At 34.1% G+C, this 14,569-nt stretch overlaps 1 protein-coding gene across 2 annotated transcripts; it reads left to right on the forward strand.

Moving 5' to 3' along the window:
* The first annotated feature begins 10,009 nt into the window (after positions 1-10,009).
* LOC130808178 (ultraviolet-B receptor UVR8) lies at positions 10,010-14,337 on the forward strand. Of its 2 annotated transcripts, none has more exons than XM_057673646.1 (7): positions 10,010-10,397; positions 11,404-11,450; positions 11,563-11,855; positions 11,961-12,325; positions 12,412-12,813; positions 13,251-13,635; positions 13,734-14,337. In XM_057673646.1, exons 3-7 carry the CDS (start codon positions 11,628-11,630, stop codon positions 13,977-13,979), a joined length of 1,626 nt encoding a protein of 541 aa, XP_057529629.1. In that variant the 5' UTR covers positions 10,010-10,397; positions 11,404-11,450; positions 11,563-11,627; the 3' UTR covers positions 13,980-14,337. The 2 variants fall into 2 exon arrangements, with proteins under 2 accessions (XP_057529629.1, XP_057529628.1); XM_057673645.1 differs by having other exon boundaries at positions 10,097-10,505.
* The last annotated feature ends 232 nt before the right edge of the window (positions 14,338-14,569 follow it).

A 14,569-nucleotide genomic window follows, 5' to 3' on the forward strand; every position in this document is an offset into this window, starting at 1 on the left:
ATGATTGGAATATGTACTAATCATGTAGGGAATGTCATTCATTGCATTAACTAATAATTTAGGACTAATAAGCTTCTACCAATGCGCAATTTAACTATCATTTTCGAAGCTTAAGGTGAAGTCAGAAATTTAAAATTGCCTATATCGATTTAATAATTTACATTCAATATATTAGCAAAATAATTACATAAAAAAAATTATATAAAAGCAAGATTAATTGTAAAATTTTGTTTCTAAAATGAGAAAATTATAAGAATGTAGGACTTAAAAATTTATAAAGCGTCTTGGATGACAAAAATTTGTTGTATTATTATAAAAATTAAAAATTTGCATTTTATGGCACAAATTTTCAAATTGTAAATCTTAAATTTCATTTCTACAACTTTGATCACTAAATTATATTTAATTTTGTGCCACTTAAAAATTACTACTATATATTATACCATAAATTAATGAGGGTCAGACTAAAAATATAATAGATCGTATATTTAAATCATAGAGTCACCAACCATCATCCCCCTTCACTTCATCATTAGGCATAATTTTTATAGGGTCAAACTAATAATTACTATATATTACTATAGATTTCTAACGTATATGTTTAGATAACAAATTGGTAAATGTAATTTTACATCACCCTATATACGACCTCGAGTATATTGAGATTCTACGTATGTATATACACTGTAGAATGAAATTTAATTTTGAGTTCATACTTTCAAGCTCAAACATGACACAAAAGGCCAAAACCCTATGTTAATATTTTGATGATTTTAGTTAAAATTTGACCAAAATCTTGCAAACTTTTAATATTACCTCTTATAACATCTACTTTTCAAGAAAGAAAACCCCTCTTATAACATCTATCTCTTACTCTAACTCTAACTTGTAGCTAATTCTTACTTTGTTAGTTACATTGTTTTATAGTTGATATATTTATATTTTAAGTCATTGATTACACTTTTTATTTTTAAAAAGTTTTCTAATTTGAAATGAACTAAAAAAATCTTATGTGATTATTTCATTGATCACATTATGTTCACTCTTGAGTCCTTTTTTTTAAAACAAAGCTAAATATTTTATAGAACTTGGGTAAAAAAAATACATAAAACTGAACGTTCATATTGCATTCTTATATTTCAATACTTCAGTGTTATATTACTTGAAACAAAGATTAACCGAAACAAAACTTCACAATCTTGCTCATGCGTTTTTATTTAAATTATAAGTACACATGATTAACGAGTAATTTCACATGTAGACCACTATAATACGTGATCTAAAAACAATAAGTATTTGACTTTTTTCAAAATGCATACAAAATTTTAAAAATATTCTAAAGAAAAAAGTTAGACCCAACTAGAATTAGGCCTGAGTAAGATTAAATACATGCTACTTCCTTCATTTTCTAATGTTCTTCCCATTTACTTTTTGCATAGTTTATAAAGTAAACTTTGAGTCTTAATATCTCTAAATACGCATCATAAAAAATTATAAAAAATATAGATTAAGACGAATCTAATAAGATTTCACATGGATATATTTTATCATCTATATATGTCTTAAAAATCTTAATCAAATTTCTCTCTCCAAAATAGAATATTCTAAATGGGAAGAACATTAGGAAACAAAAGGAGTAATTGCTAAGTTATAACGATGGAGATATGAGTTGGAGGCACATAGGTTTTAATCAAGTCAGGGTAAGACAAAGTACATGCTAAGCTAGAACGATTAAGTGGTCGGGCGGATTCAAGTTAGGTCAATTTTGATCGGGTTATTTTCATAACGGCTCAACTTCTAAGTAGGGTAATTTCTGGTTGGGTTTTGTTTGATTTCGCGGTTGATTCAAGAAGAAAAATATTTTCTTTTCACTAAATATTTTAAATATTTTTATTCTTCAACAACGAAATATAAACTTAAAATATAAAAATTGATGATTTGGAGATGAAAAATTGACAAAATAGAATATGAGTAAAAATGATCGAATTCTAATTATCACTGAATTTTCAACCCCTTATACAAAACCAAAATCATGAAGGACGGGAGAAAATTCGGGTGTTGCATAAAAGAAAAGGAAAAGGATTTAGATAAATGCTAAATATTAACTTTAAAAAGGTGAGTGAAAATTTCGGCAGGATCTCTTCTAAAAATCGAACATGTGGTAGAGCAATTAGCACAATAAAAACATTAAGTTAATCTAAGGCATCATTGCCTTTAAAATCTCACACCACAGCAGAATGATTCGTTGCGGGCTTCTCAAATCAACATGCCAAGCATGGATCGTAGTTCCAGTGTCAACGCTTGCGTTTTAAAATGACTTAACTCCTTAAAACCATACTGAGTTATAATCTACGTAGAGGAAATACAAATATACAAGGGAGGACACAAGGCCTCATAACAAAACATATACAACCAAAGTTTACAAAAGGTAACAAGAGCTACGAAATCGAAAGATAACGGTATGACATGCTTCGCCCTCTTCACACTCCCCCAACGCAATGCAAATGAAGCTCCAATACCTGCTAAGCCTGTCTATGATCCTCCTGCTGCTTGACATTAGACCAAAGGCCAATGTGTCATAGTAGGACAATCATAGAAAGTCATCAACAATCAAACATAAACACAAACACGTACACGTCAGTAACTAGAATCAAATATAAGAAGGCCAACTACTAGGTAACATTATGTTATACAACAACATAAGATGATTTCATAAGACATAAGCACAGATAGTAACCGTTTATCGTCCACTTATACTTCTTGATCTCATTACGTCCTTTCCAACCAAACCATGTGTTCTTGGGTAGAATGTAGTTTTTCGTATAACTATTCTAAGCGCAAGGGTTTCACAGTCGATAGTTTTTCGTATAAAGTGTATTCACTAGTACCTCAAAGTTTACAATGCATATTTTCACAACAAACAATAAACAATGATCTCTTGAAGGAAAATTGTATATAAGGGTTAATTTGTAACATCTCGGAATAACTCGGGTCGTACGAAAAGAGAAAATGACCTTTTAAAAACGAGACAACTATAATCCGAGTCAAACCGGGATGTTAGAAAACAGTTTAAAACGGTTTTGAAGTTAAGGAAAACGTGCGGATCGAGTTCTATTAGCGTTATTAAGATCTACTAGATAATAAGAAATTCTTAGCAGCGGATAAGAACGAAAAGTTAAATCTACTTATTACAACTTGAGAACGAAAGTCGCCTCATAAAAACCAAATGTTCTTTAAACTAAATTTTGAAGATCTTATTAAGACTTTTCTACCCTAATAATTTATTTCTTCAAGGGACAATCCTCACTCCCCAGACCTGCAACTTAACTTACTGCTAGTCATTGCCCAGATAGGACACAACATCATCGCAGGGTCGTTAAGACCAAAAGCACACGTCAGCGAACGTCGCATACCAATAAATAATAACACAAGAGAAAGTTTTAATTAATTAGCTAACAAATCACAGAACCGTACGCTTCGATCATGCTTATTAAGAATATTTATTTTCATGTAAAAGTTAGTCAGCCATACTGCTGTACTATCCAGCCATACTGCCGGTACACTCCAAACTCCATAAGTGAGACAATACATTAGGGGGAGCTAACCCCTAAGCAAGCCTCTACCATAGACACTCGCCTTACTTCGGTGTCTATAGTTAAGTATGCATACCCCCGCGGTGGCTCATAATGCCCTCATATACCGCGAGTAATTCTTTTCCACCAATTGACGTCATACTACGTCCACTTTTTAAGTTAGTGAGGTCATACTACCTCCATTTATCAAAACAATATATAAAGATTGACGTCATACTACGTCCACTTTTAAGTTAGTGAGGACATACTACCTCTACTTATCATAACAATGTATAAAATTATTGATTCGAACGATAACATTATTCGTTCTATATACCCATGCCTTACTTTCGGGTATCATTAATACATGATACATCGGACTAATGCGAACCACGCTGCGTGTACATACCTTAAGCAAGATAACCAACTCGCAAGCGTCTTAATCAATTCCCGGTCACGAATCGACTTCCTACAAGGTTCAATCGTATTCGGGAAATAAGCACACATACACATTTTCCTCAAATCATCCATAACACACATATACAATCACATCCATACCTAGAATACTACACACAACATGAACATCCATCACATACTATGACATGGTATATACACAAAACCGGACAGCCAATACAATCTGTCCAGAAACTCATCTTAAAACTGTCAAACTGAAAATCCGACTTCACCGTTGCGTCCGGAAGGCATCAAAACCCCCGAGTACCAATTTTCATAATTTATAACATAGTATAAGTATTTTTAACTTAATTTTAAAGCCAAAAATGCTCCAAAAACACAATTTTTCCATCATCTTCAAAACCTACGGGATCTCATTTTTTATCACAAATATATAAATTTCAATGCTTTATTCCCTATTAAATCTAAACAATAAAATTTACATAATTTTCATGATCACATCCAAAAATAAATTTTAATTATTTATTTATATTTTTCTCAAAAATAAATCTTTTTACACCAATTTACACACACAAACACACCACACATATACATGTATATTTCTCTACCAACATTATAAATCTCCACTATTTATCAATAAAAATAAAAAATAAATTTCCATCACCACATATATTTTTTTTTTTATATGAGCAACCATTTTTTTTTTTTTTTTTTTTTTGTATATACATATATATATATATATATTTTTTTTTCAATCATTCTTCAAACAATTCTTCATACACATGTAAACATATCTAAAACCCTAAAACCATACATTAATTTAAATGGAAAAACATCATACTTCCACACATGAATTTTAAATCATGAATAAATCATAAACTATAAAATAACACACATAAAAATCATAGAAATTTAAATTAAAATTTTAAAAAAAATAAAAACTAGATTAAGGATTACTCACAATTGCTTCAAGAACAAAACACCAAAATTGATGAACCAAGGTGGAGGATTTAGGCGTGAGAAATGTAGTGTTTTGGGAGTGTTTTCTTACTTGCAAATGGTTTGAAAATGAAAAGATGTAAGGTAATTAGGAGATTAAGGAAATAAAGGAATTAAGGAAATTAAGGCAATAATTATAGAAGGCAATAATTCCTTGATCTTCAATCTTCCTAAGAGGTTACTAATCCCCCCTTAACCCTCCATATGGCCGGCCAAATGATTCCACTTCCCATTTATTTTATTTTATTTTTTATTTTTTTTTTTTGTTTTTATTTTTATTTATTTATTTTTTTTTTTTGAAGTTAAAGATAGATTAGGAAAAAGATTTGGGCTTAAAATGATTTTAATTGCCTTAAAAGTTGAAGTCTCATGATTTAATCTACTAACAAAATAAATAATAAAAAGAAATATATATTTTTTTCTAAAAAAAAAAAATAATAATAATAAAAATAATAATATTACTAGCAAATCATTTAATATATCGGGAAAATATCGGGGTGTTACATAATTACTGCGTGTACGTACCTGTAAGCGTCACTGCACGACCAAAAGTTACAAAATTCACCCAACTAAGGTTCTATTTTCCTCTTATGAACTGGAAACCTATACAAGTTAGGAATAAAACTGTAACACTCTGAGATTTTAATGACGTAATTATTTAATATTTTAATAGTTTTTAAAGATTTTACAATTATTATTTAATTATTTCCGAATTAGTTTTAATAAATTTCTTTCATATACGGATTTAAATGTCGACTTATATATATATTAAAAATATAGTTACGACTTCTGCAATAAAGAGGTTTGAATCGAAATGATTATTTATTAAAATGTGTGAGCCCTCGAAGGTGAGTCTCTTAGTTGGGTCTCGTAAGAAAACAAATCGAGATGAAAAATAAATAAATAAATATATAATAATAATAATAATAATAATAATAATAATAGAAATAACGAGTATAAAAACGTTGAAACCCTAAACACTCAAGAGGGAGCCGTCACTTCTTTCCTTCTTCTCCTCCTTCTTTCTCTTCTTCTTCCTTCCTCCCTCACTCCCGCATTTTCCCCCTTCCCGCACAGCAGCCCGGCAGCCACGAGGACACCAGCAACCCCTTTTCTCCCCTGCGCCACCAGTGAACGACCAGCAGCAGCCCACCTTCTCTTTCCCGCAAGCAGCAGCAGCAAGGCTGCGTTCTCCTCTGACCAGCAGCTGCGTTTTCTTCTCGCCACCGCAGCACACTCCCTCCTCCCTCGCTGTGGCTGGCCGGCAGCAGACCCACGAGCAACCACCAATTGCTGTTCGATTTAAGGCCCTCTCCAGCCCTTCTTGGCTTTCGTGCACCACCACCACGACCTTCATCCTCCTCTTCACCATTCTTACTAGTTTTAATCTTTGTAAGCATCTCACTTTCCAATTGATTAATTTACTAATTTTAATTAGAATCTACCATGTTCATGAGTTGTGTGTTGATTGTGTATTGTATTAGTCTCATTGAGTTCTAGTATGGGTAGTAGTTAAAAGAATTGTCATTGAAATGAAATGATTAGGGTTTTATTTAGAGATGTGATTACTAGTAGTGTGTGTGTGTGTTTGTATGCTACTTTGGTGATGTGATGATTTATTCAATAATCTTATAAGTAGTTGAGACTTTGTTGATTATCGTGGTGGCAATTAGTAATGTTTTGATTACAATTGACTATAGAAATGGTTTTGGTTGTTAATTGGAAGTAGGAGTTGCTAATTGTTATTGATTTAATTGTAGAGAATTACTACTACCTTATTAGGTTGTTATTGATGTTGTAAATACGTAATTTCAATAAGTCATGAGCATAGTGTCTAACTTATTGTTGAGAGTTGCTAAAGTTACTAGTTATGATGTCGTGATTGTAGTTCTTCCTAACCTTGAAGAATATAATGGATGATATTGCGATGTGATAAACTTAAGATTCGTCATTGTCGTCATATTAGCACTACATGAACATCGCAAGATTTAAGTGTGAATTGATATGTTATCCTAAAGTAACGTGGATCGCTATAACTCAAGTTGATTAATGTAAAGAAACTATTCACACATACTTCTACTTTAAATTGATGGAAAGACTTATGTTGTATTGAGTTAATAATTTTTGACTTGTATTGAATGGGTTGTGTGCGTGCTAGAATAATCGGAAACTCATGTTGAATGGGTGATAGCGGTTAAATTGGTATTTAGTTTGGTATGTCAAAGTAGTTAAGGGAACTTAATAGTTCTACTCATAACTTATATAGGTGCCTATTACGTAAGAGGAAAGTAGAGCCTTAGTTGGGTGATTTTGTGACTTTTGATCGTGCGGTGACGCTTACAGGTATGTACACGCAGTAACTAACCCTTATACGCAATTTGCTTTAAGACATTATTGTTTATTGTGATAATATACATTGCAGTGAAACTATGAGATACTATTGAGTACACTTTACATGAAGAGCTATCGACTATGAAATCCTTGCGCTTAGAATAGTTTAGAGAATGAGAGTTAATAGAGGGCGAGAACTACCCCTTATTTATTTAAGAATTAGATTATGCCTAATTGGAGTTAGAATGACTCCTTTATAGGTGAATTTCATATTCTATTGAGTGGCTCAGTGGGTTTTAGCGCGCTGCTATCCCAGGGCGCTCATTAATAGTTGAGAGTGGAAGTTATTCCCATCTGATAAGGTACTATATTATGATTAGCTGGCGTGACTTAACTGGATTATGTTCGGTTGTTTTATTAGTCCCCTAGGTGAGGTTCGACGGGACCACCGTAAGGGGGGTATGAGCATGCTTGGGTCATTGGGCGCCGGGAGGCCGATAACGCCCCTTGACCGAGGTGTTACCATGCGGGCCTTGCAAACCCCAATATGGTGGCCTCTTCACTGGTTTAGTACCCCAGTGTGTTAGGTTTAGCCCGAAGGTAGGACCCGAGAGGGTCAGCTGGAGGGGGCATGAGCTCATACTTTGCCATTGGGCGCCGGGAGGCCGATAACGCCCTTTGGAGTGTCACTATGCCAGGAAGTAGAGAAAAGATCCACTGATAGAAAACTATTCAGTGATAGAAAGTTTATTCATTGATCGAAAGTTATGTAATGATAGAAGGTTCATTCTTTGGTAGAATATTTACTCATTGATAGAACGTATACTTATTATTGATAGAATAGTTTATGCTAGTGAGAAGTGTGCCTAAGTTAAGTTACTTCAAGGGTATTACGAACTATGATCACGCTTACCTTAAGATAGACAAGCTCTATAAGGGTATGAGTTAGGTATTCTGTTAATGCCTAGGTCGAGTTAATCTATGCGTGTTTTGCAAGAGTTTATGTTTGAAGAGAGGAACGTGAAGACCTGCATTCTACCCGAGAGCACATGGTTCGGGTTGGAAAGCACGTAATGAAATTAAGAAGTATAAGTGGCCGATAAACGGTTACTATCCGTGCTTGCGTTTTATGAAATCGTCGTATTTGTTTTATGATATAATGCTATCTAGTAGTTGGCCTTATTCTATTTGATGTTAGTTACTGACGTGTATGTGTTTGTGTTTATGTTTGTTTGTTGACTTTCTATGATTGTCCTGCTATGACACATTGGCCCTTGGTCTAATGTCAAGCAGCAGGGGGATCATAGACCAGCGTAGCAGGTACTGGAGTTTCTTATGCATTGCATTGCATTTGGGGAAAGTGATGAGGGCGAAGGATAACTTGTGTCATTACCCTATCTTTCGATTTTGTATCTCTTGTTATCTTTTGTAAATTTCGGTTGTATATGTTCTGTTATGAGGCCTTGTGTCCTCTCACGTGTATTTGTATTTCCGCTGCGTAGTTTATAACTCTGTATGGTTTTGAGTAGTTAAGTCTTTTTAAAAAACGCAAACGTCGACACTGGAACCACGATCCATGTTTGGCATGTTGATTTGAGAAGCCGGCGACGAATCATTCCGCCGTGATATAGTTTTGATAAGCCGTTAGTGCCTTTACTTTATTAGCTTCTTAATTAACTTTTGTTTTTCTACAAAGGCGCACAGTTTTAAGGCAGATGCTGCCAAAATTTCCACTCACCTTTTAAAAGTTAATAATTAAAGTTTATCTAAATTCTTTTCCTTTTTCTTTTATGTAACACCCGAATTTCCTCCCGTCCTTTACGGTTTTGGTTTCGTTAAGGGGTCGGAAATTCTGAGGTGTTACTAATAAATCCCCTTAACTACTTTGTCATACCAACTAACTACCAAAGTAACCACTATCACCTATTCAACATGAGTTTTTCGATTACTCTAGCACGTACACAACTCATTCAATACAAGTAAAAATCATTAACTCAACACAACATAAGTCTTTTCACCAATTTATAAGTAAAAGCATATGTGAATCGTTCCTTTTTATCAACAAATTTTGAGTATATCGGTTCGTGTTACCCATAAATAACTAATCACAACTAAGCCTTACAATTTTAATATAACACTTATACAACAATAAGGCAAATTTTAGAGTTATCGAATCGCGATATCATTTGTCACATTTTCCAAAGTTAGAAAGAATTATAATCAAAACAATACAAATGTGTTATAACCCCAAATATATTATGTGACTTTTCACATTTCACTTAACATGCACGCTTAGATTTCAGCAGCAGTTTTTTTTTTTTAAATTAACACAAATTAGATTTGGGCCCAGTTTTTGAAAGTCGTTTTTACAAAAGACTGTCTCAAATAAGAATTTGTGTATATGGATTTATTCCACGCTAAAATAACGTGTACCTTTCTATTTTAAAAGCAAATTAACTTATTCAAGAAAAAGTAAAAATAAATTATAAAAGTATTGTTTATGAACTTATTCCACACTAAAATAGCGTGTACTTTTTCCATTTAAAAGCAAAATTGACTGATTCAAGGAAACTAAATAAAATTATAATTAATATGTTATTTTAAGACAGATTAAGTCATACAAAACGTAGTCTTGAAATTAATTTAGGGTTAGTTTCTAACTATATAGCACCCTAAGTATTCAAGTCTAAATTAAGATCAAGTAAATGATTTGAGTCTCATCAATCTAAACTCGACCTTTATTTGATCCATAATAAGTTCATATAAAATCATAATTATTCTTAGTTGGTTTCTTGTTTCACCACCAAATAGACACCTCATCATCAAGCTTGCTCCCCTTCCTTTAAGAAACGTACACCAAATGAGGAGAGGATTGAGGAGAGAGAACGCTTCTCACCCTAGGAATACCCAATTTAACTTTTTTATCTTTCATGTAATCCATTGATCAAACCCATCAAAATTCTCCTTTCTCAACCCAAAAAAATATATAACTATCCCTCAAATTGTCTTTCTTTATTTCATATTCTCTTTTATTGATCATCTTATTACATAAAGTTGATAATTTTGAAGATTTTCATTTGGGTATCATCCCATTTTTAACCTTCTAATTTCATTGATTATTTTTGTTGTTTTAGTCAAGTGTTAAAAGATATTGAGGGGTTTTGATTGAAATTTGATATTTCATCAGATGTAATCATCATTTCCCAGATTTTCTTTCGATCTATAGTGATCATGTTGAAAAGATATGATTTTGGATGAAGAACAAAGAAATCAGTTATTATGTGTTCATTTATGTTTTTTTTTTCAGTTTGATGACATATTTTTAACTCCTATTAGTATATATCTACATGATCATAATCAAAATCAAAACTTTAATCTACTTCTATAACTAAACGCCACCCTAAATATATCCTCTGTTTCTTTGTACTTTTTAGATCACTCTGTTTGCTTTTGAATTCTGTTGATTGTTCAAGGTTTGATGAATAATTATTGATCATTTGTTTTCAAATTGATTCTGGTACGCAATTTCCTTTGATTCTATAAGGAATATCCTCTTCTTAGAAGATTGGTATTCTTCCTACAAAAGTTTATTATATGCTTTACATACTGTTTGTTTTTGAATAGAATTTGGTCAATCAAGCCCATCTTTAGCTTTAAATTACATTTTTTCTGAATATCTATTTATATCTAATTCATTTTGCATCAAATTTTGATGAGATGATGGTACTTTATGCCTTATGGCATTTCCATATGTTTTTTTAATTGGGATCATTTGGTTGCAATATTTTTTGTCATCATAAAGGAATTGTTCATTGATTATTGCTATGATCCATTAATTCATGTAAACGACCCGACTCGACCCAAATCTTTTAAGATTAGACAGATTAAGACTTCGACGTTATGTTTGTTGTAAGTATTTAGATTTTTAGTTTCCCATGTAAGAGCTTTTATGGGAATATGTTGCAAACTGAGTGAGGGAGTATTTCATTAATTTCTGTGCATGTTGACTGTTGTTCTTCTGCAGAACAAACATATATTAATTTTTATGATTGGGGAAGATTTTGATCATGATTTTTTTCTCATGTAGGTTTTCAACTTGAATCGGGTTGACAATTCAACAGTACAAAACTCAAGGTAGTTATTTTTTCTCTCAATTTTAACAATGTCAGAGAATAATTGAACAGTTTGTTGCATTATATAAAGAATTCCAATTTGTAATGATTTATTACTGAATATAATGTCCTAGATCCTTGGTTAGTTTCATCCAATTGAACAAATAGGGCACTGCAGAGTAATTGAGCAGTGCCCAAGATGGATGCCACAACAAGTGGAACTGGAACAATTCAATTCTGTAACATCCCTGAACAACCCATTACTGCCACCCTAGTCACCTCACCTCGATCGTCATTTGTCCGGCAAGTAAGACATTGTGCCGGCGACTGGGTTCCCGGAGAATTCCCCTTAGCAGCAAACCCTTCTATTGTTCTTCATGTTCTTACTGCTTGCAATTTAGACCCTCAAGATCTTGCAAAATTGGAGGCAAGTCATCTCATTGCCTTAATTTTATTGGGTATTCATTATTTTGTTTAAAAAGAATTGATGATGCTGCTGATTTGAATTGGGTTTTTTATATTTGTTTTTCAGGTAACTTGTTCATTCTTTAGGCAGCCAGCAAACTTTGCCCCTGATTATGATTTATCTATAGCTGAGCTTGCTGCATCAGATATGTGCCAACAGAGAGCCATATTTAAAATTATGACTGATGAACAAAAGGAGGATTTAAAGCAAAGGTGTGGGGGATCATGGAAACTAGTACTTAGGTATTTGTTAGCTGGTGAAGCTTGCTATCGAAGAGAGAAATCGCAAGCGATAGCTGGACCGGGGCACAGCATTGCTGTGACTTCGAGTGGAGCCGCCTACTCATTCGGATCAAATAGTTCAGGGCAACTTGGACATGGCCCGACACCGGGAGGGCTCACGGCTGATGAGTATCGCCCTCGTTTAATACGGTTGAAAATTTGGTCCTAGGCTCTTTCGATTGAATGGAAAATATTGTGGGCGCGGGAAGGACTTAACAGAAATTGTGGTTGTGCAGGTCCCTACAGGGCATTCGGATCATCCAGGCTACTTCTGGGGCGGGGAGGTCGATGCTAATCAGTGATACCGGGAAGGTTTATGCTTTCGGGAAAGACTCGTTTGGGGAAGCTGAATATGGGGTTCAAGGTTCTAGGATAGTGAATACCCCACAACTTGTTGAGTCCTTAAAGGATATCTTTGTAGTCCAGGCTGCTATTGGAAATTTCTTTACTGCAGTGTTGTCTAGAGAAGGAAGGGTTTATACTTTCTCTTGGGGTAGTGATGGAATTCTTGGTCACCAAACGGAGCCTAATGATGTACAACCGCGCCCTTTATTAGGGGCACTCGAGAATATCCCGGTTGTGCAGATTGCTGCTGGATATTGCTACCTACTTGCTCTTGCTTGCCAGCCTAGTGGCATGTAATCATTTTCTTCACCCTCTTTTAGATGATGCTATATTCGTTTATTAATGATGACAAGTTCACAAGGGTATGGTCTTGCCTTGCCTTGCTATTTGTCTAGCTTATGGCATGTACCAACTAATTTGTTTTCATTCGCAAGTCAGTTCCGAGTCGTGGGTCTCACTGACCGCAACCTCCTTATCTTTTTTATAAGGGTATGGTCTGCCGTAATCCAAAGCTCCCTAGACTTTGATCATAGCTTCTATGAGCGGAATCACTAGGTTTGATGATGATGATAATTACGATGATTAATGACAAGGGTTATCTAGGAAACATATTATTTTTCTTTGACGAGATTGTTTGTGATCAATGTACTTGAATTAAAGACTCTTTGACTTTATTATAGTCCTAACGGAATCATGAAAATACAGTTAACAACCACTTTGTTTATCCTAGGTCGGTTTATTCTGTGGGGTGTGGATTGGGCGGAAAACTCGGTCATGGTTCAAGAACAGACGAAAAATTCCCTCGATTGATTGAGCAATTTCAAACATTGAATCTTCAACCCATGGTCGTGGCTGCTGGTGCTTGGCATGCAGCTGTTGTTGGTAAGGATGGAAGGGTGTGTACATGGGGCTGGGGACGTTACGGATGTCTTGGGCACGGGAATGAAGATAGTGAATCAGTTCCGAAGGTTGTGGAAGCCTTGAGTAATGTCAAGGCCATTCATGTTGCCACAGGAGACTACACGACTTTCGTTGTATCTGATAGTGGCGATGTATATTCCTTTGGTTGTGGTGAATCTTCTAGCCTCGGACACAATAATGGTGCCGATGGACAGGTCTGAATTCCGTTGTACCTTATTTACTCGCTGGCTAAAGTTATGTATTTATCATGTGATTTGTTTCTTCAATTGTTTGATGTGTGCGTTTTCGACAGGGTAATAGACACACTAATATACTTAGGCCAGAGTTAGTGACATCTCTAAGACAAGTGAAGGAACGCGTAGTGCAGATAAGCCTAACCAATTCGATTTTCTGGAACGCCCACACCTTTGCCCTTACCGAGTCCAACAAACTATATGCATTCGGTGCCGGAGACAAAGGACAATTGGGTGTGAAGCTTGGCGAGAATCAGATTGAAAGGGGCAATCCAGAGCCGGTTGATGTTGACCTCAGTAGGTAGCTACTAATCACTCGTATTAACATCCTCACCGTAATATTTTCGTGATCATGAATACCGTCTATCTTTATCTTTGATATAGCATATGAATCTCAATCATCTTATTGCTTGGAATTCAGCATCTCTTCTGTAAATAGCAAAAGGTAAGATTGTTTTTAGTTAAGAACTTTGAAGTAGGTTCTTAGAAGGTGCCTAGCCAAATTAGTTTGCATTGCCGGACGACTCAAAAACCAAATTATGGTTTGATGCTTAAGGCATTCAAAGTTTAATTTATTTGAATTGTTCTGGTTAAAAAATTATTTTTAGCAATCTTTCATGAAGTTAATTTGATTGGTTACTCGGACTCTTTGTTTTTCCTCAACGGCTCGTGTCTCATTTTTTACTGCCGATTGTTGCGATGGTTTGTCCTTGGCTTATAAAATGTGTATGATTATGTGTTTGTAATTTTAGCCAAATTACTCTGAAGACTTCTTACTACTTGTCTATGATTTATTCGTTGTATCTGACGTTATATGATAGATAAATCATAAATGCTTAATTAAGTCATTATATTTACAAATTATTTGGCAAAGTTCAGCCGTGTAAAGATGTTT

The sequence above is a fragment of the Amaranthus tricolor genome, chromosome 3 (assembly GCF_026212465.1).
Source record: "Amaranthus tricolor cultivar Red isolate AtriRed21 chromosome 3, ASM2621246v1, whole genome shotgun sequence".
In the NCBI taxonomy this organism is placed as follows: domain Eukaryota; kingdom Viridiplantae; phylum Streptophyta; class Magnoliopsida; order Caryophyllales; family Amaranthaceae; genus Amaranthus; species Amaranthus tricolor.